Source organism: Canis lupus, chromosome 34 (assembly GCF_048164855.1).
Source record: "Canis lupus baileyi chromosome 34, mCanLup2.hap1, whole genome shotgun sequence".
In the NCBI taxonomy this organism is placed as follows: Eukaryota; Metazoa; Chordata; class Mammalia; order Carnivora; family Canidae; genus Canis; species Canis lupus.
In genome coordinates this window covers 1,423,650-1,448,072 of record NC_132871.1, presented here as the reverse complement: position 1 = coordinate 1,448,072, position 24,423 = coordinate 1,423,650, and the positions used below count along the sequence as shown (strand labels likewise).

The 24,423-nt window shown below is 47.0% G+C and overlaps 1 protein-coding gene and 1 long non-coding RNA gene across 5 annotated transcripts in view; one reads left to right on the top strand and one right to left on the bottom strand.

Annotated features, from left to right (window-relative positions):
- The window catches only part of CALCRL (calcitonin receptor like receptor), a 102,310-nt gene that overhangs the window by 40,947 nt on the left and 36,940 nt on the right, over positions 1-24,423 (bottom strand). For 3 of the 4 annotated variants that reach the window (XM_072811438.1, XM_072811437.1, XM_072811440.1), the window contains 3 exons: positions 2,979-3,069; positions 2,716-2,804; positions 1,522-1,614 (listed from right to left, as the gene is read on the bottom strand). In XM_072811438.1, the coding sequence (XP_072667539.1) occupies positions 1,522-1,572 (51 nt within the window). In that variant the 5' untranslated portion in view covers positions 1,573-1,614; positions 2,716-2,804; positions 2,979-3,069. Of the gene's footprint in view, positions 1-1,521; positions 1,615-2,715; positions 2,805-2,978; positions 3,070-19,142; positions 19,314-24,423 lie in introns of all 4 variants that reach the window. The other variant, XM_072811439.1, reaches the window with a different exon arrangement.
- Positions 19,036-21,884, top strand: LOC140624524 (uncharacterized). Its single transcript, XR_012023999.1, has 3 exons — positions 19,036-19,222; positions 19,914-19,973; positions 20,249-21,884. It is a non-coding gene; the product is annotated as an uncharacterized lncRNA (long non-coding RNA).

Below are 24,423 nucleotides of genomic sequence, written 5' to 3'. Positions count from 1 at the left end.
CTCCATGCGGGGAGCCCAACGCGGGACTCAATCCCGGGACCCCGGGGTCACACCCTGGGCCCAAGGCAGATGCTCAACTGCTGAGCCCCCCAGGTGCCCCAGGAAGCCCCCTTATTCCTGATTCTTGTTCTCTAGCCTGAATCTGTAGGTAATACATTCTAAATAGTAATATTCCCTCAGTGTATGGCACCCTCATTTTCACTATCACCTGCCCACCATTGAACATTTACTCTAATCTTTGATTAGTTTTAATCTCCTAATAAAGATTGATGCAGCAGCTGTGCTGCACGAGCAATAAATGTAAATTTACAGCATCAGGAAAATTAATATTTTTCTCCTGTTTTCAGGAAGTTTGTAGAATTGCATAAAACCAGTATCATTTTTCGTCCTAAAAACTCAGATTTGCGTACTGTCTGAATGAATTCAAGAAAAAATGGTCACAATCCTTAAATTACAATAATCAGATTGGTAATCTGATACGGAATTATCTGCCGGCGAGCAGAGTTGGCAGGTGCAGCTCTTTGGCACACTCAGGGAGGAAGCGAGCTGAAGAAACAGGAGTCTTGCTTCTTGAATTCTCGTCTATTTACCTAAGATAACATCTGAGCAGTGCAGCGTCTGGATTGCCCGAGACCAGAGAATGTTTTCAAATACAAATGCTGACAGGAATGTAGTCTTGCTTTTTACTCCTCTAGTTTTTCTATATTTTTCTTGAGTGTCTTTGTTTGAATCTTTTTATGGGGATCACTTGAAAACACCACAGGAAAATTATTTGCTGGCACAGAATTAAGTGGGATTACACCTCTCGGTTCCTAATACATGTAATGAGATAAGAGGACAGTCCCTCTTTTAACGTGGGACAGAGAAAAATGTGAAAAAAAAAATTTCTGTAAATAAAGTTCTAGGTTTAAGGAATATGATCCCTCCACTAGAGCCGTGGCCTCACATTCCCTGCAGACGCGGGCAGGGGCGTGCAGGAGTGTGCACACTCACAGACACACCTGCCCCAAACCCAGCATCAGTGCCTGTCAGAAAAAGATGCTTAATACGTGTTGGAAAGAATGGATAAGGAAATTAATTTAAAAACAGTGCCTGGTTTCAATTAATATAGACTCATCTATTGGCAGAGTGAGAGAAACCCCAGCAGGTTGCAGCCTGCTTTTTAAACAGATTTAATGCAGAATCAACAGTCTATGTACCATGTACAACGACACCACAGAGCATTTCATTTTTATTTCAATCGCTCTGATAATTACCTTCCTCTGATGTCTTTGACATTTTATCATTGACCGTCCTCACTCTGACATCCCACCCCCACCGCCACTGCCGAATTAAAGCCTGGAAGTGTGAACTGCAAGAGAATAAAGTATTGCTTTGTTGATTAAAAATGTGCTTATATTTATGCATCGAATAACTGCATGTTATTCTGTTGTTCGTAACCCTTCTTAATATTGGAATATTGGCATATTGGAAGTTAAAACCAATAACCGTAAATAGGGAGTTGCAGGAATTTATGCTTACCATAAAAAAAGGCAAGATTAACAGGAAATGCAGGAAACGCTTTTTCTCCATCTTTGAAGCCAAAAAGAAATAAGCTATATAATATAAAACAAACTGCAAATGAAACAAAAAAAATATATAATTAATATTTATGAAATAGACACAGATGGTAGGTACTCCACGGTAAATTTTTTTAAACTATGCAATAGTTTTGCTTGAAGAATTTGATTAATAGTTTTCTGTATTTCAAATGTTAAGAACATTATGGCTTAAAGTATTAAAGAACCTAAAGACATTCTAGTCTTACAAACAGGAAAGCTTCTTACCTATGAATTTCTAAGTAATTATAAAACATCTTACTTTCCTTGCCTTTACCAAAATTGGAATAAAATGATTAAAGTATCAAAATAAAGAGTGTCACAAACAGAACATAAAAGCACAAATTTTGAAAACGTATTTTACCATAAAGCTCACCTTTATTTTCTATCAATATTAATCTCATTTTTAACTTTCTGATTCATCAATAATTTATGGGGGAAAATTCTTCTCAGGCCAATTTCTTGAGAATCAACAACCATATGTCATAAAAATGGCCCTTATAACTTGATAGAAATTCATCATTTAATCAGGAAATAAAAGATTCCCCAAGTCATCTATGTTATTAAAATGAGGTTACAGGAAGTGGACAATACCACATTAAGTATTTCTGTTAAATATTTCTAACGGTAGATATAATTCTGAGCTCATGAAAATGGCTCTAAAGCAATACCCCTAACTTCTCAATTCTTAGAGACAAACACTGGTGGGATTGCTTACTCCCCACAAGGCCCATGAGCAGCCTACTTTGACAGTATTTTTATGAGATAGAAATTATCATGATATAGTCATAATATAATATTAAACTGAATGTATAAGAAGTATTTTTCAAGGCAAGGGAGATTTTAAAAATCCAGTTAATAGCTATTTGCCAAAAAAAAAAAAAAAAAAAAAAAAAAAAAAAAAAAAAATAGCTATTTGCCAGATAACGATGAACTTAGATTTAATTTTATTAAGAAACTGGTCATGATTCTTAATATACGGCCAATGTTCGAGTAAGAATTACAAAAACCGTTCCCACATATTATACTTATCATCTGTATTATCACATGCAATGAGAGCACACCAATTTCTAGAACATAGAGTCTGTGTCATTGCTTGCCCTCACCAATGACTCACCTAGACACAGCGTTTCCTTTTAACTGTAGCAATCTTCACGATAATGTTTGTCTTCTATCAGTTATGCTGAGCTTTTATTATTAGTTGATCTTGAAAAAAAAATAACCAAAAATTCAGGAGGCATTGTATTAATTTTAGATATTAAAAACAGAAGCAGAAGGAAAACAATGAATTAAAGTTTTTTGCAATTTAATAATTAATGAGTTGATATCTTAGGTTTTATTACATTTTACTATGAGAAAATCTAATTTTCCAATACTTACATACACAATTGTCTCCAGACTCAAATCACATTTTCCCTCGGATCATATTGGACATTGTCTTGAAGAATTTCTTCAATCCAAGGGTCATGACCTAAAATAATTGATTGATGTAATAATTTAATGTCATTTCAATGAGCCAACAAAATTTCCATGATTTCCATGAAAATTAAGATTTTCAAAGAAAATACCGCTATTATTATTAAAGTATTTTTATTAAATATTAAAGTATTTTTATTAAGCTATTCCAATTTTTAAAAATCTCTGGCTTATAATATATTTGGGGTTTTTTTACAAATATTTGTTGTTTTCCATTATATGGAGAAATTTACATTAATTTCCATTCGTCTGCGATGGTTAAGATAGTGAAATTTTGAATTACACTACAGTTTTCCTTTGAATGACTTTCTTTAATGACTCCTTGGAATGTGTTATTAGTCCTAGTTACATACATCCATTTCCCTTGCCGGTATGGTCTCTGGAAGCCAGAAACGACATCTGATTGATCCATGTATCTTTGGGGACTGGCAGTTAATTTACATTTGCTGTGTAAATGCATGAGGAAATGAATGAAAAAACTAAACCAGTATGCTGCTTTAGGATTTTAAATTTACACTCAAGAAAAATAAGCATAACTATTAAAACTGCCATTTCTTCTATTGGAAGGCTCTTGATAGTTTTGAAATCTATACTGACAATGGAAATCGGGAAATCAAGTTCTCATATCAGCATTTTCACTTTCTTAAAAAATAACGTCCTGAAAACTAGGTTTTTTAAGTTCTGTGGCTGTTTGGATATTGAATAAACAGTAGTTTACTGACTTTGGAAGTCTTTATAAACATTAAACCAGACTTAAAGCACTGGTAGTTCCCATTTCTGTGTGCTCACTATATGGAATCCAGAAGTCTGTGAACAAGAATGAAAAGAAATATCATTCTATTTGGAAATCAAGTTTTTTTTTTTTTAATGAAATAATGCTTTGACGATTTACACATGGGTCGGGATTAAATTAACTGTACTCTATGCCTGGCACAAAAATTGGAGGGAAAAGTGCTTCACAAACACACTTGGGGTTTTGCCCAAACCCAATGTATTTGAAAAACATTTCACCCGACACCAGCAGCTCTTTATGTTGCTTATCCAATAGGCTTCAGAATCAGATGTCCAAAAAGTATGTCAGTGAGGCACCTCTTCGCGTTTACTAGATTATCCTGGCACCAACAATTTAAGAAGACCTCGTTCATTTCAGACATTATTTACCAATGCAAACAATTCCGCTTTCATAGCCTCCTTCGTCACCCGATTGCGTAGTGACCTGGGAAGCAGGTTGTTAGTGACAGGGTCACTAACTACTAACGTAGTGACTGTTGTTAGTGACAGGGTCGTTTCCGGCGGTGCAGACTCGTAAAGCTCCTCACCCAGGGCCTGCTCCGTGGCCCCTGGTCCTGTCAGGTGCAGCAGCACGTCTGGGTGGCAGTCTTTCAGTCTTTCCAACCCAGAGGGGCCCCTACTCTCCACGCGGCCTAACACTCGGTAACCAAGGCCCACGCTGAGCACATGGGTAAGACCCCTGAGGATGGACCCGAAGGTCAGGTGGGGCCGAGGCTCCTGGCGGTGGATGCAAGGGCACGATGGTCACCAGAGTATGTTGGGTCGTGCTCCTCAGCTTGCCTCCCTGGTTCTCTGCGTGCTTCTGGTATGTTCGCTGAGCAAGTCCTTCTCTCTTCCATGTTTGGCTCTTTCCAAATTTATCTTTGCTAAGATACGTTTGATGGTAACTGACCGAAGCTCTTCAGCAAATCATTGCAAATCTCAGGTCTTGTTAAATCCTCTACTGACAGCTGAGCTGCTGTGGCCTTGTGCGTACTGTGGTCCCAGGCAGCTCTACCGAGAGGTGAGGCAACCAGGGGTCAAGATAGATGACCAGATCCGCCAGTGGGCCTTTCCAAGTGTCCTCGGATTTGTTTAGGAGGAAAAGGACTTATTCAAAACCAAGAAAGCTCTCATTTAAACTCTTAAGTGAATTTGTGATCACAGCATCCTAATAGTAGGTACGGGCACTTTCTCTAACTGCCAGCCTCACGGGTCCTATCAGCTCTGTTTTATTTTCACTTCTCAAAACCGAACAAACTGGAAGCTTTGGTTCTATAATGAGAAGCAAAATAATGTTCTTTACTATACACGTGGAATAAAAAAGTAGCTTATTTCTAAAGAGTCTTCATTCTTCTTGTCCAAAGCATCGCCAACATAAAGCAAAAATGACTTATTTCATCACAGTAAGAACTTTGAAGAATGTCGTAAAACCTCAAAGAACTTTTGAAATATAGTTTCCTAGTTACTCAGGACTTTTATGTGATCTCATTCGGGTTTCATTTCCTAAAATTACCATTGATCTGTACCACAAGACATTTTCATGGGCCTACATTTCCAAGTCCAGAACTTTGATTTATTTATTTTTTAAGATTTTATTTATTTATTCGTGAGAGACCCAGAAGGAAGCAGAGACACAGGCAGAGGGAGAAGCAGACTCTATGCGGGGAGCCCGATGTGGGACTCGATCCCAGGGCCCCGGGGTCACGCCCTGAGCCAAAGGCAGACGCTCCACCGCGGAGCCCCCCAGGCGTCCCTCAAGTCTAAAACTTTTAACCAATCTTTTCTTGCTTACTTCAGTGTAAAATCAGGTTTTATTCTACATAAGAAAGTTTTAAATCAGGGTGACTTAATCAATACCAAGTTATCAGAACACAAAAGCCTAAATCCTGTAAATGCATAGCAGTGCCTTGCAAACCTGCTTTTCATTTTCTCAAAATCGTATCATTCTTAAATACGCTTTTCATCAATGTGTTTTTCTCTTACCAATTCTTATGTTTAGCTGAGTTGCCTAACCCCGATACTAAAAGGATATGTTCACTTCCAAGGTTAAGAAAAAAAACCCAACTTTTTAACTTCCATTCCTCCATTTCCAGAATACCTTGGATTTCTATGCCCCCCACGCCACGCCCTCTCCTTCGATCCATCCCGTCACTGGAAGGTGGGCGAGCAGAGGCATTTCCCGCACCCCCTCGTTTACCATCAAGTGTCCTCAGCCTCGCGTGGGCACAGGGACAGGTCTCCTATTAGCACACGCCTTTCCTGAGGGCACATTCACTGGTGACATTTCTCAATCAAAATGGGGAATGGGCCGCCCCCCCAAGCCCGGGGCCCCGCGTGGATGGCAGATGGAAGCTCCTTCGGCCGAAGAAGGCGCCACTGACTCACCATATCCAAGTACCAGATCCTGGTTACCTTTTATTTTCCCTTCAGTGCTTATTTTTTTGGCAAAACCTGTCTTTTTGCTGGAATTATTTTAGCAAATTACTGTCTTTACTTCCAATAAAATCTTTAAGAAATAAATGCCAGTATAAGGTCTTAACTCCCCACCCCCATCTCGGTCTGGAATGTCCTTAACACTTTCAATCCATGAAGCAGTAAGACAACTCAGAGACGAGGACTTCTTCCTCAGCATCTGATACTCACGTAAGAGACTCAAAGACAAGGGCTTTAAAAAAAAAAAAAAAAAAAAAAAAAAAAACAATATCCCTTGCGGCTTCCGTGATTTTTTAGACGATTGAATGAATGGGAACCACCAAGTCGCTGATGTAGCATAAACCACTGTTCCTCAAACTGTGGATTCTTGCCTCACCTGCATCAGAATCACTCCCGGAACCCGCTGGACGCGTGAGAATGTCAAGGCCGCACCACAGACCCTCTGAATCAGAACCTTTGGGAGAACTGGGACTCTGCATTTTTGGTGAGACTTCAAGGAAATTCAGGCCTTTTAAATTTTGGGAAGCAGAACGTAAATACAGCAGCCTCCTTGGACCGTGCTGAATCCTGGACCCGCTCACACGCCCCTGGCTCTTGGTCCTGCCAGACTAGGCTATTCTATTTTTTTTTTTTTTTTTTTTAAGATTGGTTGATTGAGGGGATCGCTGGGTGGCTCAGTGGTTGAGCGCCTGCCTTTGGCCCAGGACGTGATCCTGGAGTCCCGGGTTCGAGTCCCACATCAGGCTCCCTGCATGGAGCCTGCTTCTCCCTCTGCCTGGGTCTCTGCCTCTTTCTCTCTCTCTCTCTGTGTGACTCTCATAAATAAGTAAATAAAATCTTAAAAAAAAAATTTGGTTGATTGATTTGAGGGAGGGGGAGAGAGAAGGAGAATCATCAAGCACACTCTCCACTGAGTGCAGAGCCTGACCCAGGGCCAGATCCCAGGACCCCGAGGCCGCGACCTGAGCTGAAATCAGGAGTGGATCACTTGGCGGATGGAGCCACCCAGCTGCACCCCTGCAAGACTGTTTTAAAAGTAACTACAAAGGAGACTGGCGGGCTCAGTCCGAGGAGCATGTGACTTTTGATCTTGAAGTCGTGAGTCTGAGCCCCACGTTGGAGGTAGACCTTACTAAAAAAATCTATCAGGTCTAAATCCAGCAAAACGGCCTGCCACGACCCCCCACACAATGCACGTCGCAGAGCTGCCAAGTACTCAGATAACTATTTTTCAAACATAGCCTGTAATATTGTGATTCCTTTTTGTGTCTGTTTATGCCACTAGATGGAGAGCACAGTCAGAGTAGGACACGCATTTGCTCCGACCCTGTAGCTCCAAACCCTAGGCGTGCCGAGGAGGTCCACATGGGGTGTTTTGAAAGGATTCCGTATAATACGAAGGTAATCGAGTTGAAGAAGCTGGAGTTTGGGGTGCTCCTGGCCCCATGAGGCACACATTTTCTGACACCTTAAGAAAAAGTCATTGACTGGATTCAGTGCGTCTTGATGGGGCCTTGGGATAAGCGTGTTTTCAGGTTGCGAAGTGACCCCGGTATGCAGCTCGCATTGAGAACCGGTGGTACCGCCAGGAGAATCCCGAGGGAGCCAGAATCATAAGCTTCCAGGTATTTCCATTCCCTAATACCCGGAATGTGATGTTGTAAGGGTGTGGGCCTTATAATAGTAAGAGTGTCTAGGTCACCACGAGGTGTCCTGGTGGGCTGGACTCCTCCTCTGAGGCCTTCCGAGGGGAAGCGTAAGGTCGAGTAGTCAGCCACGGACACGCAACAGAAGAGGAAACGAGAGATGTGGCCCCGTTGGCGGCTTTGCCAGGGAACCCATGTGCAAGGACCCGAAGGAGCCTGGAGGAGTGGCCCCAGATGAACAGCCAGCCAAGAACCGGAGACCCCGCTCTACGACCTCAAGGACCTCATGTGCCAACAGCCTGAATGCATCGGGAGCGACAGTCTCTCCCAGAGCCTCCACAAGACAGTTCTTTGATTTTTCCCTTGTAAGACTTGAACTGGAGACACTGGCCGTGCCCCCGGGGCTCCTGACCTCTGTGACACGGGGAAGGAGTGCTGTCTGAAGCTACCAAACGCCCGGCGGTCCTCTACAGCCGTAACAGGACCGTGACTGCAGGTCTCCATCTGATCAAAAATCACATTTTCCCATCAAATGTTAAGGGGTGACTTTCTGCTTCACTGCTGGCCGGTCATCATTCCCCCCAAAACTGGGCAACGCATGCCGCATGGTGCAAGGCCCTCGCCTCAGCAGCAGAATTGCTTCTATCTGTTCCTGAATCGTTAGCTGATTTTAAGAAACTCATTTCAACTCTTTCCTGCGTGGCGCACCCAACGAGAAAATGAGGACTTAATCTTGGGCTTCCTTCTTTGCACTGCAGACTTATTAAAAGAGGCGTGCTGGCATCACAGGGCAGGGCTTCAGCCTCCAGTCCTCACGCCACCTGGACTCACTACGCCTGTTTTCCGACAGGACAAGGAGGATACAAACAGTGGCTTGGTCAGTGTTGCCTAGGATTTTTATCCTAACCCATCTCGTCGAGTTGTTCCAAGCGCTGAATTAGGTGATAGATGTAAAGAACTTCTAATAAGCACCCAGTAAGCACTAGCTGTTGCTCCTCTCGTTATTACGCTGTAATATTAATTAGTCATGGCAATGTCAACCTCGATGGAATGAACCAGGGAATTCCAGCAAACATCTTAGTGACTTGGCCAAGGGCAACCAGATGCTTAGGGCTTAACCCCCAACCTAAGAACTCAGACTCTCCAGCTCTACATCTGAAGCCCGACAGCCCAACTGTACTGATGGAGAGAATTGAGCCATTTTTTTTTTTAGATAGTTAAGGCTAAAAAAAGTGCTGTAGGATACATCTCTGTCTTTGCTTACTCAGTTATTTTGCCAAAGCATCCGATTTTCACATTTCATTTCACCAAAGCATGCAATTTTCACATTTCATTTCACTTTCGTTTATCAGGCACATTTACATTTCTTTCTCCTGCAATTCCCCCTTTTGATTCATTTTCTTAGGGAAGTTGGGATATTTTTACTCCTTTTTTAAACTTACATTAGTAAACAGCTTCACGACCCAGACTTGCCATTGTGGTAAAGTACCAAGATTAAAAACCACATGAGGAAAAAAAAAAAAAAACCCACATGAGTTTTAATTTAAGAAATACTTCTAGAAATTCAATTACTCATCATACCCTATTTATTGAGCATCTACTTTCACCGAGTTGTGTCAGGAGATGGAAGTGAATGTTAGGATTCCTCAACAAAAATATTTATCATTTTGGAGAACAGTAATGAGTTCATTACTTTTAGACAGAGTCCATACTACTAAGTCCATAAGGTTCTAATGAGGGGAGATTTCACCAACATTTGAGACAGGAACTTAGTCCTGGTGCTCAGTCAATATGTTGCCATTCAATGAGCTTGAGCAAGGTACATACCTTCCCGGGTATCTCATCGGTAAAATGAAAGAGTAGGATATGATCATTTGAACCCTGAGTAAGGATTCAAAATTTATGTAAAAGACAGGAGGAATAGTTTTGTTTAAGCTTAATCCAAATCAAAATATCCTGGAAACCAACCCATTTCTGACACTGTATCTTCTGGCTCAGGAAGACGTTCCCTAGGGCTCCTCCTACTAATGGCCCAGAGGAATTTGCATTTGAATCTAAGGCAGTGGAACCAAGACCCATGATTTTTTCCTTTGCTGCATAAGAATTCAGGGAAAAGGTACTTCAGGCCAAAAGAAATCATATCCTGATTTCACTTCTTCATATGCTGCGTCTTTCTAGAGCTATTCTTACTTTTGAAAGGCCATTTGGGGCAAGTCTAGTTTTCTCTTCTCCACTGCAGAAAACTAAAATTAGAAAAGCCAACATACTTCTTCATAAAGCCTCCCACCCCCTCTAGACTTCTTCAGAATGGGATCTGATTAGTTCATTTAAGCTAAGCTACACTTATTGTCATCAACATATTATAACAGCCTACATGCTCCTGGACTAGAATTTGAGATACATTGGGTTTTTATCTCTTTTGCATTTTAAAGGAAATGACATGGGCTAAAAAAGAATTTTATTTATTTATTTATTTATTTATTTATTTATTTATTTATTTATTTATTTATATTTATGATAGTCACAGAGAGAGAGAGAGAGAGAGGCAGAGACACAGGCAGAGGGAGAAGCAGGCTCCATGCACCGGGAGCCCGACGTGGGATTCGATCCCGGGTCTCCAGGATCGCGCCCTGGGCCAAAGGCAGGCGCCAAACCGCTGCGCCACCCAGGGATCCCTAAAAAAGAATTTTAATCATATAGCTCCAGAAATCACAGGGCATTTTAGGGAATGATCCACAATGCATAAACTCAACAAGGTAATCAATGAAATGGCAAGGAAGATGATTACATTTAATTCATCAGAATCTTATGAATGACCTCGTATATAAAAGCACATCTAATAGCCAATTTTAAAAAGCCAATAAAAGCCTCCAGAAACTGTTTTACTTTTGAAGAGACATCTGAGCTCAACTACAACTATTAAATTCCACATGCTAAGAAAATACATATTATAGATATTGTCCTACTAACCAATGACACAGCTTTCCCTCTTCCAGGGAGACGGTCAAATAAAGTAACATCCAACTAATATTTAATAATTAGCCTAATAGAGGGGCAACTGTGATAGGTGGACGCAGGAGTTGTACTGGCTACAAATTCTGATTTGAAAACCCAACTCAGCCTCCCACTTTCAAGTTAACTTCTGTAAGACTAGTTCTCTCATTTGCAAAGTAGCCCCGACACCAGAAGGCTATTGTGAAGATGAAATGAGATAATGTCCATAGACATTTTAGAATTCAGTAAAGTCAGCTATTGTTTTTATTGTTATTATTGTTATAGCACATTAAAATTTTTGGAAGTGTAAGTAAGCTTATACACCTTTTTTTCAGTTATTTGCCACAATTTCTACAGTATTGTAAGTGAGAATTTATTCTATATTTCAAGGTAAGTGAAAAACACCCTATATTCCAAGGGGTTGGTCATATGCATTGTCAGTTTATCATCTGCTTTAGAAAAAAATGTTTGTTTTTTAATTCTGTCATTGAAGTCAGTTATGAAAATATCAAATAAAGTGAATGGTAACAAGCATATTCCCAAATATGATGTCCATTTAGTTAATATAACTGCATATCTCCTCATATTGAACTTCTATAAACTAAAGCTCTAGCAAATTGTATGCATTGTAATCAAATAGTTGCATCTTAAAGAATATAGCATGCTAATCCAATTAAAAACAAGATTTAAAATCTCCCAAATTTGAGTTTAGTCTTAGGTTGACTATGATAGCCTTTACTGACACCATATTGGAACTAAAAAAGAATATATATATATATATATTGACTCTATGTTTACTTGCTTATCTAATGAACATTCCAGGTTGAATAGCTGAATAGCCATTAAAGACAGATAAAATTGTGATTAAATTTGGGGCTTCATTTTACACTCTGAAGTATGTGCTCATGGGAATAATTTTCCCATTGTGGGCATGATTAGCCATTTTCCGGTGATTTTGGTCACCTTCTTTTTATTTGAAAGAGGCAAGGGGCCAAATCTCAGCCCAATTAGTAAAAGGTGGGAGGGATACTGAAAAAAAAAAAATGCTTTGTACTTGATGGAAACACTCTCCCTCCAGGAGATCTAATATGGAAAGAATTGCTTGCTCAAAGAGCATAGAAACAAAATATATCTTTCCAGCTCTTTGGATGAAGAGCTTTACACCTATTTCCCTTTTACAAAGTCAGGAGTCAAATTCCATGTGAAAACATGTTTTCTTCCAAAGGCAATAAAATCAGAAAACATATAATTCCCTTGGAATTTTAACTTAACGTAGCAGTTCATCATCAAAGTTGTATTTCTGTTATTTGGAGCTTTCAATTTTTCTTAACAAATCAAATTTATGCAGTACCTCCTGGTATATTTCAGCATTTGGGAACCACAGGAACTCTGAAGATACTGTATCCAGAACAATATCTTTTTTCTCTGATAAAATGCACCCCACTTTCCAGTAGAAAATCTATTCCCTCTGGTTCAAGTGAGTCTGTCCTCCTGGTCACAGAGGTGGGAAGTCACTGAAATCTGGTCAGATTAGCGTAATCCTCTGACTTGGGTCGGTCTAGGCATGGAAATGCAGTCAAGCTACATCATCAGCATTCTCTCTGGGACGTTTCTACTAGACTTATCAGGGAAGATTTTCAATTTCTAGGGATTTGCATGGGACAAGGTTATTGGGCTATCTATCATCCTGAGGCATTCATGCTACCTTGCCATATGGAAAAAAACCTATTTTAAAAAATGAGGCCAACCAGCTGAAAGCTAGGGAATGAAACTTAGTTCAGTCATTCTTAGAAATTAACCCAAGTTTAAAAAGCTTACATCCTTTGTCCCTCTCCCACTCATGTTCTCTCTCACTCACTCTGCTGTTTTTCAAATCAATCAAAAAAATCTTTTTAAAAAAAAGCTTACATCCCAACTATTTTCCTTCTATGAAGTTATTACTAGGCAAAATAAAAAAATGAAAGAAGGATGGAAAATAGGGAGGAAAGGAGGGGGAAGGAAGAGGGCGGGAGGAAAGAGAAAAGTCAATGGGGTGTGTCTCAGGCAAATGCACACTTTATTTAAAATTAACCACATTTTCCATTATTTTTCTAAGGAAGTAAACAGAATGTTTTAATACTAAAAAAAAATTAAAAAATTTTTTGAGAAACAGAGCACAAGGGGGTAAGGGCAGTGGGAGAGGGAGAAGCAGACTCCCCGCTGGGCAGGGAGCCCCACATGGGGCTTGATCCCAGGACCCCAGGATCATGACCTGAGCCAAAGGCAGACACTGAACCAACTGAGCCACCCAGATACTCCAAGAATACTGAAATGTGTTCCTTTACAGGATCTCTATTTCTTACAACCATTAAACATAGTTCCATCTTTGTATTTTTTAATATATTCATGTATTCATTTACTGTAAACATTTACTTAGAACCTAGTATATTCCCAAAGGAATGTTACGTGCTGGGGATCCAGAGGTGCTTTAATTTTTGCTCTGAGAGATGGTTAAAACCTTAGAAGAATAGGTGTGCACAAATATGGATGACGGAGTGCTACAGGAAGTCAATAAATGTCTTTTTAGTGTCTGATCAAATGGAATGATGCGTCCTACATGGGAGTGATTTATGTGTGAGTGTGCGTGCGTGCGGACGCACGTGGAGAGAGTGAGAGAGACATAAAGAATAGGACGCTTGAGTGCAGTTTTTAAAAATCAGTAATTTGAAGTGACAGATGTTTAAAGATGCAGGTACACAAGTGATTAGGCCTTCCAGAGACACAGGGAGGCAGACTGGAGATGGTATTTTTTGGTCACATCAAGGAGGTTTTGTTTAATGCTGTTTAAGGCTAGAGATGTTTGGGTAGAATGCCTCTCTGATTTGCTGTGGTGGCAAGTGGGACCCTGATCAGCAACGACCAGCTTAGGTCTAGACTCAGTGACAGGCGCTGATGATCCATCACTGATGTCTGCTATGGGTACCACCCTGCGGATGAATGACATGTATTCCAAAGACTTGCTAAGTCCACTACAAAAAATAGTAGTAGTAATAGTAGTGGTGGTGGTGGTGGTGGTGGTGGTAGTAGTAGTAGTGGTAGTGGTAGTAGTGGTAGTGTTGGTGGTGATGGTGGTAGTAGTAGTGGTGGCGGTGGGGGTAGTAGTAGTAGTGATGGTAATAGTGATGGTGGTAGTCATAGTCCTGGTGGTAGTAGTGATGATAGTGGTGATGGTGGTGGTGGTAGTAGTGGTGGTGGTGCTGGTGGGGGGGTGGCCGCGGTGATGGTGGTAGTAGTGATGGTAGCCGTGATGGTGGTGGTAGTGGTGGTAGTGATGGCAGTGATGGTGGTAGTAGTAGTGGGGGCCTTAAGCAGTAGGGCTCTTGGCAAGGTTTTCCTTTCACAGAGCGGAAGGATTAAGCCAAAGGCTGCGGCAAGGGCAGCGCTAGGGAGACCAGTGGGGGCTCCGGTGACTTCCAAGCACCTGCAGCATGACAGTAACCACGCAGGCTAGAAGTGAGAGTAAGAGTAACGGGTGGGGACACGACTACTTAGCAGAGTCCGGGAACCCCGGTCCGCGTAGAGGCTGCTGGAGGCGGGGAGGCCCGCCCGCCCCCCGGGGAGCAGCAGCGGGACCACTTGGGGTCGGGACGAGGAGCGAGGGGGCCCTGGCCCAGGTCCCGCGGGGCGGGGAGGGTGTCGGGGACGGGGACGGGGATGGGGACGGGGATGGGTGCGCCCTCACCTGTCCTGTCCCTGGGCCTGCGGGCCCACCCCACAGGGCTCCGTGTCAGGGTTCCCTCCCGGGACTAAGTCTGTGCTGCTAGAGGGGGGAGGGGGAGGTTGGAAGGGGTAGGGGGAGGCTGGATGGGGGAGGGGGAGGCCGGAGGGGGAGGGCTGAGGCTGGAGGGGGGAGGGGGGGCTGGAGGCAGGAGGTGTAGGATGGAGGGGGGAGGGGGAGGCTGGAGGGGGAGGAGGAGGCTGGAGGAAGAGAGGGCTGAGGCTGGAGGGGGGAAGGGAGGCCGGAGGGGGAGGGCTGAGGCTGGAGGGGGGAGGGGGAGGCTGGAGGGGGGAGGGGGAGGCTGGAGGCGGGAGGTGTAGGATGAGGGGGGAGGGGGAGGCTGGAGGGGGAGGAGGAGGCTGGAGGAAGAGAGGGCTGAGGCTGGAGGGGGGAAGGGAGGCCGGAGGGGGAGGGTTGAGGCTGGAGGGGGAGGGGGAGGCTGGAGGCGGGAGGTGTAGGCTGGAGGGGGGAGGGGGAGGCTGGAGGAAGAGAGGGCTGAGGCTGGAGGCGGGACGGGGAGGCTGGAAGGAGGAGGCGGAGGGGGTAGGCGGAGGCTGGAGGGAGGGAGGGCTGAGGCCGGAGGGCCCGCGGCCCTTGAGCACCGCCACGCGCGGCGGCCGCTATCGACCCAATTGTGTGTTTTTTCCTGTTGCACAAACATGTTCCCAGAAGACTTTTAAAATAGCTGCTTTCCTGCTAAACTGTCGTGTCAGGCACTTTTTCTGAACCTGGGCCCGAGCAGAGCAGGAGCAGAGCAGGAGCAGAGCAGGCCGCGCTGAGCCCCCCGTCCCTCCCCCCTGTACCCCCTCCCCCCTCGCCCCCCCAGTCCGCGCCCCAGGAGCCCGCCCGCAGCCGCAGCCCCAGCCCCAGCCCCAGCCCCAGCCCCAGCCCCAGCCCGGCCGCCCCCACCCTGCGGCGTCACGAAAACGCAAAATCCCCGAGGACGCGGACGATTTCCCAAAGAAACTCAAGTGTGGAATCTGTCCACTGAAGTCGGATTTGTTTTCCCCGTTAAAGGGAAAGAAAAATGTCTGTACAGGGCGAACTCATTGATGAAATTAAAAATAAACCGGATTTATCACATGCGAGCCTCCCTGGGGACCTAATAAGCCCAACTCTTTTTCTTGGAGGAAAATTAAGGCTTCAGCGCCTCCCGAGGTGACCTGGGGGGCCCGTGAGCCTCACGCCCGGGGGGGGGGCCGCTTCCTGCACCCGCACCTGCACCCGCACCTGCACCCGCACCTGCGCGCTGGCCCCGAGGGTGTCTGTCCCTGGAGCGAGGGCTGGATCCCCGCGGGGGGGAGAGGGTGGCGGGCGAGGTCAGCATGAGGTCCCCCGGGGCCCCTGGGAGCACCTGGGGGGGAGGGGGTGACGGGCGGGGTCAGCTCGAGGTCCCCCGGGGCCCCTGGGAGCATCTGGGGGGGAGGGGGTGACGGGCGAGGTCAGCTCGAGGTCCCCTGGGAGCATCTGTGGGGGGAGGGGGTGATGGGCGAGGTCAGCACGAGGTCCCCCGGGGCCCCTGGGAGCATCTGGGGGGGAGGGGGTGACGGGCGAGGTCAGCTCGAGGTCCCCTGGGAGCATCTGTGGGGGGAGGGGGTGATGGGCGAGGTCAGCACGAGGTCCCCCGGGGCCCCTGGGAGCACCTGGGGGGGAGGGGGTGACGGGCGAGGTCAGTTCGAGGTCCCCTGGGAGCATCTGTGGGGGGAGGGGGTGATGGGCGAGGTCAGCACGAGGTCCCCCGGGGCCCCTGGGAGCATCTGGGGGGGAGGGGGTGACGGGCGAGGTCAGCTCGAGGTCCCCCGGGGCCCCTGGGAGCATCTGGGGGGGAGGGGGTGACGGGCGAGGTCAGCTCGAGGTCCCCCGGGGCCCCTGGGAGCATCTGGGGGGGGATGGGGTGACGGGCGAGGTCAGCACGAGGTCCCCCGGGGCCCCTGGGAGCATCTGGGGGGGAGGGGGTGACGGGCGAGGTCAGCTCGAGGTCCCCCGGGGCCCCTGGGAGCATCTGGGGGGGAGGGGGTGACGGGCGAGGTCAGCACGAGGTCCCCCGGGGCCCCTGGGAGCATCTGGGGGGGAGGGGGTGACGGGCGAGGTCAGCTCGAGGTCCCCCGGGGCCCCTGGGAGCATCTGGGGGGGAGGGGGTGACGGGCGAGGTCAGCTCGAGGTCCCCCGGGGCCCCTGGGAGCATCTGGGGGGGGAGGGGGTGACGGGCGAGGTCAGCACGAGGTCCCCCGGGGCCCCTGGGAGCATCTGGGGGGGAGGGGGTGACGGGCGAGGTCAGCTCGAGGTCCCCCGGGGCCCCTGGGAGCATCTGGGGGGGAGGGGGTGACGGGCGAGGTCAGCTCGAGGTCCCCCGGGGCCCCTGGGAGCATCTGGGGGGGGAGGGGGTGACGGGCGAGGTCAGCACGAGGTCCCCCGGGGCCCCTGGGAGCATCTGGGGGGGAGGGGGTGACGGGCGAGGTCAGCTCGAGGTCCCCCGGGGCCCCTGGGAGCATCTGGGGGGGAGGGGGTGACGGGCGAGGTCAGCACGAGGTCCCCCGGGGCCCCTGGGAGCATCTGGGGGGGGAGGGGGTGACGGGCGAGGTCAGCTCGAGGTCCCCCGGGGCCCCTGGGAGCATCTGGGGGGGAGGGGGTGACGGGCGAGGTCAGCTCGAGGTCCCCCGGGGCCCCTGGGAGCATCTGGGGGGGAGGGGGTGACGGGCGAGGTCAGCTCGAGGTCCCCCGGGGCCCCTGGGAGCATCTGGGGGGGGAGGGGGTGACGGGCGAGGTCAGCACGAGGTCCCCCGGGGCCCCTGGGAGCATCTGGGGGGGAGGGGGTGACGGGCGAGGTCAGCTCGAGGTCCCCCGGGGCCCCTGGGAGCATCTGGGGGGGAGGGGGTGACGGGCGAGGTCAGCTCGAGGTCCCCCGGGGCCCCTGGGAGCATCTGGGGGGGGAGGGGGTGACGGGCGAGGTCAGCACGAGGTCCCCCGGGGCCCCTGGGAGCATCTGGGGGGGAGGGGGTGACGGGCGAGGTCAGCTCGAGGTCCCCCGGGGCCCCTGGGAGCATCTGGGGGGGAGGGGGTGACGGGCGAGGTCAGCTCGAGGTCCCCCGGGGCCCCTGGGAGCATCTGGGGGGGGAGGGGGTGACGGGCGAGGTCAGCACGAGGTCCCCCGGGGCCCCTGGGAGCATCTGGGGGGGAGGGGGTGACGGGCGAGGTCAGCTCGAGGTCCCCCGGGGCCCCTGGGAGCATCTGGGGGGGAGGGGGTGACGGGCGAGGTCAGCTCGAGGTCCCCCGGGGCCCCTGGGAGCATCTGGGGGGGGAGGGGGTGACGGGCGAGGTCAGCACGAGGTCCCCCGGGGCCCCTGGGAGCATCTGGGGGGGAGGGGGTGACGGGCGAGGTCAGCTCGAGGTCCCCCGGGGCCCCTGGGAGCATCTGGGGGGGAGGGGGTGACGGGCGAGGTCAGCTCGAGGTCCCCCGGGGCCCCTGGGAGCATCTGGGGGGGGAGGGGGTGACGGGCGAGGTCAGCACGAGGTCCCCCGGGGCCCCTGGGAGCATCTGGGGGGGAGGGGGTGACGGGCGAGGTCAGCTCGAGGTCCCCCGGGGCCCCTGGGAGCATCTGGGGGGGAGGGGGTGACGGGCGAGGTCAGCTCGAGGTCCCCCGGGGCCCCTGGGAGCATCTGGGGGGGGAGGGGGTGACGGGCGAGGTCAGCACGAGGTCCCCCGGGGCCCCTGGGAGCATCTGGGGGGGGAGGGGGTGACGGGCGAGGTCAGCACGAGGTCCCCCGGGGCCCCTGGGAGCATCTGGGGGGGAGGGGGTGACGGGCGAGGTCAGCTCGAGGTCCCCCGGGGCCCCTGGGAGCATCTGGGGGGGAGGGGGTGACGGGCGAGGTCAGCTCGAGGTCCCCCGGGGCCCCTGGGAGCATCTGGGGGGGGAGGGGGTGACGGGCGAGGTCAGCACGAGGTCCCCCGGGGCCCCTGGGAGCATCTGGGGGGGAGGGGGTGACGGGCGAGGTCAGCTCGAGGTCCCCCGGGGCCCCTGGGAGCATCTGGGGGGGAGGGGGTGACGGGCGAGGTCAGCTCGAGGTCCCCCGGGGCCCCTGGGAGCATCTGGGGGGGGAGGGGGTGACGGGCGAGGTCAGCACGAGGTCCCCCGGGGCCCCTGGGAGCATCTGGGGGGGAGGGGGTGACGGGCGAGGTCAGCTCGAGGTCCCCCGGGGCCCCTGGGAGCACCTGGGGGGGAGGGGGTGACGGGCGAGGTCAGTTCGAGGTCCCCTGGGAGCATCTGTGGGGGGGAGGGGGTGACGGGCGAGGTCAGCTCGAGGTCCCCCGGGGCCCCTGGGAGCACCTGGGGGGTAGGGGGTGACGGGCGAGGTCAGCTCGAGGTCCCCCCGGCCGCCGCCTTCCCACCAGGCCTTTGCAGCCCGCCCCGGAGGAGGCGCCTTCCTCCACGTGCTACAACGTCCCTCTAACAGGTGAACACACACCTGCGGTTCAGTCCATCGCTCTTCACCGCGGGCGGAAGCCGAGGCTTTGATGTTCTGCACACGCCGGCCCGGGCCACCCGGTGCGTTATCAGCTGCTGGGTCTTATTTGCCCGCTAACGGCCGGCGAGGCCAGGGGTCAGTAGTCGCAGATAAACGGGGCAGGTGCAAAACCTAAGAGGCTCAAGGTCAGAGAAAGAAAAGCCTGCAGCAGCTCTTGAATAAGCCTATTTCGTCGTCCAAAATACTCACAGCATAAGGACACACACAAAACAACTAAAATGATTGAATTAATACTGTTAATAATTAGTGAAATTCATTGTTTTGTGTTTTAAACCGTAATGTGGTCCCTTACTGTAAAATAGTGCCAGTGCGGGGCTGTGAAGCAGTTGGGCTTTATCACTTCATTCTTACTGTCAGGGCTTGATTCTGGGCCACCCACCATCCTCCCAAGGGGGGGGGGGGGGAATAAAAAGTTGGTATGTCTGTGTGTGGCAAAGAAATAATAAAACAACAAAATGATTTTTGAGCTAAACACTACTTTCTTGTGTAAAATGGCATATATTTTCAGTTAGTTCTTAGTATTTTATGAAAATTACTTGTAGGAAAACAGGAAAAATTACTTGTAGGAAACAATTTATTCCCAATTTTTAAAAATTGGAATTTTTTTAAAATCCCAATTTAAAAAAAAAATTTAAAAATTGGGAATAAATTCTTTAGTGAAGATACACAGAGTACTCTGTTTACAAATGAAACAAATTTTCTGCTATCCAGCCTCATCATGAAGTGCATCTTAGGAGGACTCCGCCTCTGGACGAGAGAACGTAACAGTAGGTAAGAAAGAGAAGGAAAAAAGAGGAGGTATAGGGGAGCCTAATATCCTTGGTTGCCTTCTATGGGTTTTTAACCATTGTTTGTAGTGCCACGGAGAGTACTTAAAATAAGCAACAAAAAAAGCCTCTTAAATGAATGTGGTTTGGTCCCGTTCTGCAGTGTGTGTGTGTGTGGGGGGGGGGGGGGGGTGGGCAGAGAGAATGAGATTGAGAGGGAGAAGGAGGAGGAGCTAAATGAGAAGATAGGACCTGTTTCCTGTTTTATTTCCTACTCAGGGAAGGACTGATGGAATCAACATCCTTAAAAATACATGGTGACTACTCAACTGGAGAATCTTCAAGTCTGATGTAAAAAGAGTAGAGTTTTTTGGGGAAAAAATAAGCTATTTTATGCCATGAAGCTAATAAGGCTTTATGAAGGACCTCACGAGTGTCCTTGCAGGACGTGGCCTTCCCCGCGTCCTTAAGAAGCCCTCTCTGGGCTTATCCCGCAGTCGCCCCCACGTCCTGCCTCTTCCACCCTGTGCTTCATGCTCCTTCTGCAGGCGTCCCCATCCGGCACCTTACAACACGGGCCTCAGGGAGGCCCCATCCCTCATCTTCCCCACTAAATGTGAGGGCTAAGTGGGGGGCCTTGCTTTCCTGATCCCCAGGTCTCCACGGCCTCACCTGGTGCGTAGTATTGGTCCTTCTTCATGAAGAAGTAAACAATACCCATTACCAAGTGTATCCATAGTTCTAAAAGTTACCATTATTTTAATGATTTACAAAAACTGATCACAATAAAATTCATGTGTATTTAGGAAGGATAAAAGAAAATTTAGGATGGTTTATCCCATCCACTTGTTTTTCTGTTTGTTGGGGTTTTTAATTGTTTTAATTTTATTTTTTTTAATGATCTCTACATCCATTGTGGACCTCGAACCCCCAACCTGGAGATGGAGGGTCACACATCCTTCTGACCGATCAGGCCATGCATGCCTGTCCCACCCATTTGTAAAAGAAAGAAAAACACTATTAAACTAGTCAAAAAAGTCTTCTCTCATTCTTCTGAAAAAAATTTTTAAAGATTGGTACGTGACTACATCATGGCAATCAAAAAGGGGAAGTTACGAATAGTTTCAAATGAACTATTCTAATTCGTAAATGGTGCATGTTCACAAGTTTAGTAGGATATTTTTTCCTGTTAATCCTAGAAATTTATGACAGCATTGACTTTTGTATTCTAAGAGAAAAAAAAATCCAGATCTAAAAATAAAAGAGTTGAGAAGTCTTTGGGCATAAGGTGAGAACTGGGATACCATGAGATATAGACATAGACTGATACTAAAGCTTTCCTTGGCAGTAAGCGTATTTAGGTAAAATGTCACTTTAAAAAAATTCAAGTAGCATCTGGTTGAATATGAACAAACCCAGGGTTCAAATTTTAACCAAACCTGAGTATTATAGAGGAAATGGAGAGAGGGCTGGTTGTAGCAGCAGATGTGACCCAAGGCTTCTTGCACATAGTGCATTCAGGTTACTTATATTCTCACCTCTGTACACTCTTGTCTTGGCTCATATACATATATGAGCAAACCTATTTATTTTTGGTGGTCTCAGTTGTATTTTACTTGTAAAATAAGGCTATTGAACTAGATTCTTAAGGTTCTTTTTTGTTCTTTAGTTCTATTGTTCTGAGTGGAAAATACTGTTATTATATTCAAGATATATATAGATATCAATGCAAATATATTAAGTATTGAAGGCCAAGCTAAAAAAAAGGAACTTTTCTCCACTAATTTATTTCAGATATACAGACAACCAAATATTACAGTTTGCAAAATAATGCTAATATGATGCTCATAAAATTCTATCATGTACTGTGTACCTTCCTTTCAAAAAGTGATGATGATACAGAAGCTCAAAGGCCTCCTGCAGAAATAAATAAATGAATTCACTATAACCTTGCACTGGACTATTTTCTGTACAACTGAAAATTTAAAAACTCTCTTCTGCACCTAGTTTTAGTTTTCTTTGCTCTTGTGATAATCCAGAACAATTTTTATATTTTACTATAATTCATCTACAAATTCCCCCATCTCAGAAAAGCTACCAATACAATTTGAGTAAAAGAAATTAAGCGTTTTAATCACTGTGTAGTGGATGGTGATTATACTCCAGGGATAGCTAAAGAATAACAATAGCTAGACCAAGAAGAAAAAAAGAGATTAAAAATGCAGTTTTCTTTAACATTTTTAAGTTAGCCTTTCGTTTTCCATGCTCCGTACAGTTCATAATTAAAATGTTTCATGGAGATCCGTAATTTGCTTTTTCCTAAATTCTTCCCTAAAAATTGAGTAGCAATTATATTTATTTATTTATTTATTTATTTATTTATTTATTTTTATTTTTTTATTTTTAGCAATTATATTTTAAAGAGAGCGCACATAAATTAATTCAGATCCCATAAAGTGTTTACACTCAGCTAACGGTCTGTCCTCCCCTATTCTTCCTCCCCGACTTCCGCCCCAAGTCCCAAGGCGGCACCAGCCACTGAGAGCTCTTTGTAAAGCAGTGTTTTACATGTGAATGCCTTTAGTTGACTCGGTTTACCAAACAATGATGGGTCACATCCCTGAAATCCTGGGAAAGTGTTTTAAGCAGCAAAGATTTCCCCCCCTCCCTCCCTTCCCTGGATCAGCTTTTCAAGCTCATTTGTTTTGATTGAGGAATTAATCTTAGTTAAGGCCAGGGTTTTCCTCTGGACCAAGGAGGACAGTATTATTGTGTTCTAAGGGACTGTGAGGGAGAGGGAGAGGGCACGAGAGCGGGAGGGATGGAGGCAGGGGGAGAGAACTAGCCCCCGAGTGTGGGACCCAAAGGCTACCCCAAAAGGGAAGTGAGGTGGGAAAAAAAAAATAACAAAAGACAGGGAGAGAGAAAAGCAGGAAATGAAATATCAGAATTTCCCATTTCAGAGATTCCAACATTCATTGTCTTCCTTGACATCATCTATTAGTTCACGTGATTCGGATCAGCTCTTCTATCTGAAATCTTACAAGGTAACTGCTCCATCTGATGACTGGGCTACCTGTCATTGTTACATTTTTACCAAATAAATTCTTTCTGTCCCCTCCCATAAGAGGAAGGCAAGGGGACGTTGGAGGACCATGATCTTACTTAACACTGTTACTCACAAACCAAAAGGGAGGAGGGAACAGGAGGCCAGCTGAGGACCCCACAAAGACCCCCACCCCCGGGGGGATGTGCGGGACATTCCTCAGGCACCCCTGGCGGCCCTAACGCGAGGGGAAAGGAAAGACAAAGGGTTACCTTACAGAGATTATAGTCCTATGGACTGGAGTCTCCCTCCGTTCACAAAATGTCTTGGTGAATTACGAGAAAAAAAGTATTCTTATCAATAACCTCACTTCCAGCAGGGAACTCCCGACCTTCTTAGTGTTAATGCTTCACTCGGGAGATGAACAAATTAACTTGACCAGGGCAAGGCCTCCCATACCCTGTCGGTCCTTTTAGCTTACAGAAATTCTGTTGAAAACCTCCCATTCCTTACTTCCCGCAACGCCCAGGGATATGCTCAGCCTCCCCTCACAACCCCGGGGCTCTTCCAGCCTGACGCCCAGTCCTCAGGCTTCAACAAAACCACCATTTTGCACCAAAGCCATCTTGGTCGTGGGCTCCGGACCTCATCCACCAAACCTCACCTATATTCCAAAACTTCATCAGAAAGGATAAACGCAGATTTGGGGCAAACTCTTTCCAGCAAATAAGGATCAAGAATAAGAAATTAGGATTAAGAAATAAGGATTAAGAATAAGAAATTATTCTCCTCATCAGCAATTCTGATAGAAAACTGCACAAAGTAGTTGTCATTGGCCTGATTTTGAAATAATCTTTTTGATTGAAGCCATAACTTGTTGTGCTGACACACACAAAACTTTGATTTACGTCTCAAGAGGTATGAAGTGTCACAGAGGCCAACCCAGAATTCGCTCTGTTCCCATGTACGTCTTAGGAGAGGTGAGAAGGATTGCTTTTTTGGAGTTAGTCATTGATGAAGTCTGTATTTCATTCAGTTCTGATATAAACCGATATTATGTATCTAACAGGCAAATTCTTTTACCTCCATAACCTTGGTATCTACATAAAACATGGATAATGATGTTATATCCCATTTAGGGCTGACGTAGTAAGTAAAGAACACTTTCTGGCACGTTAGTAGGCACTTGATGAATGTTAGTTATTATTATAATGCAAATTTAATATTGGATATCATCGTCACCCAGCAGGAGGAGTGGAAAGCTAAATTGGGACATCAGTAAGCAAATATTTTATTCATACAAAAATTTCACTTTTGGGAGGAACATCTTTCCCATCATGTTTGGGAAAGCTGTATAATTGTAGTTGCCTAAGAAAGTCAATTAGCGTATTTTAGCCAAGGAGGCTTT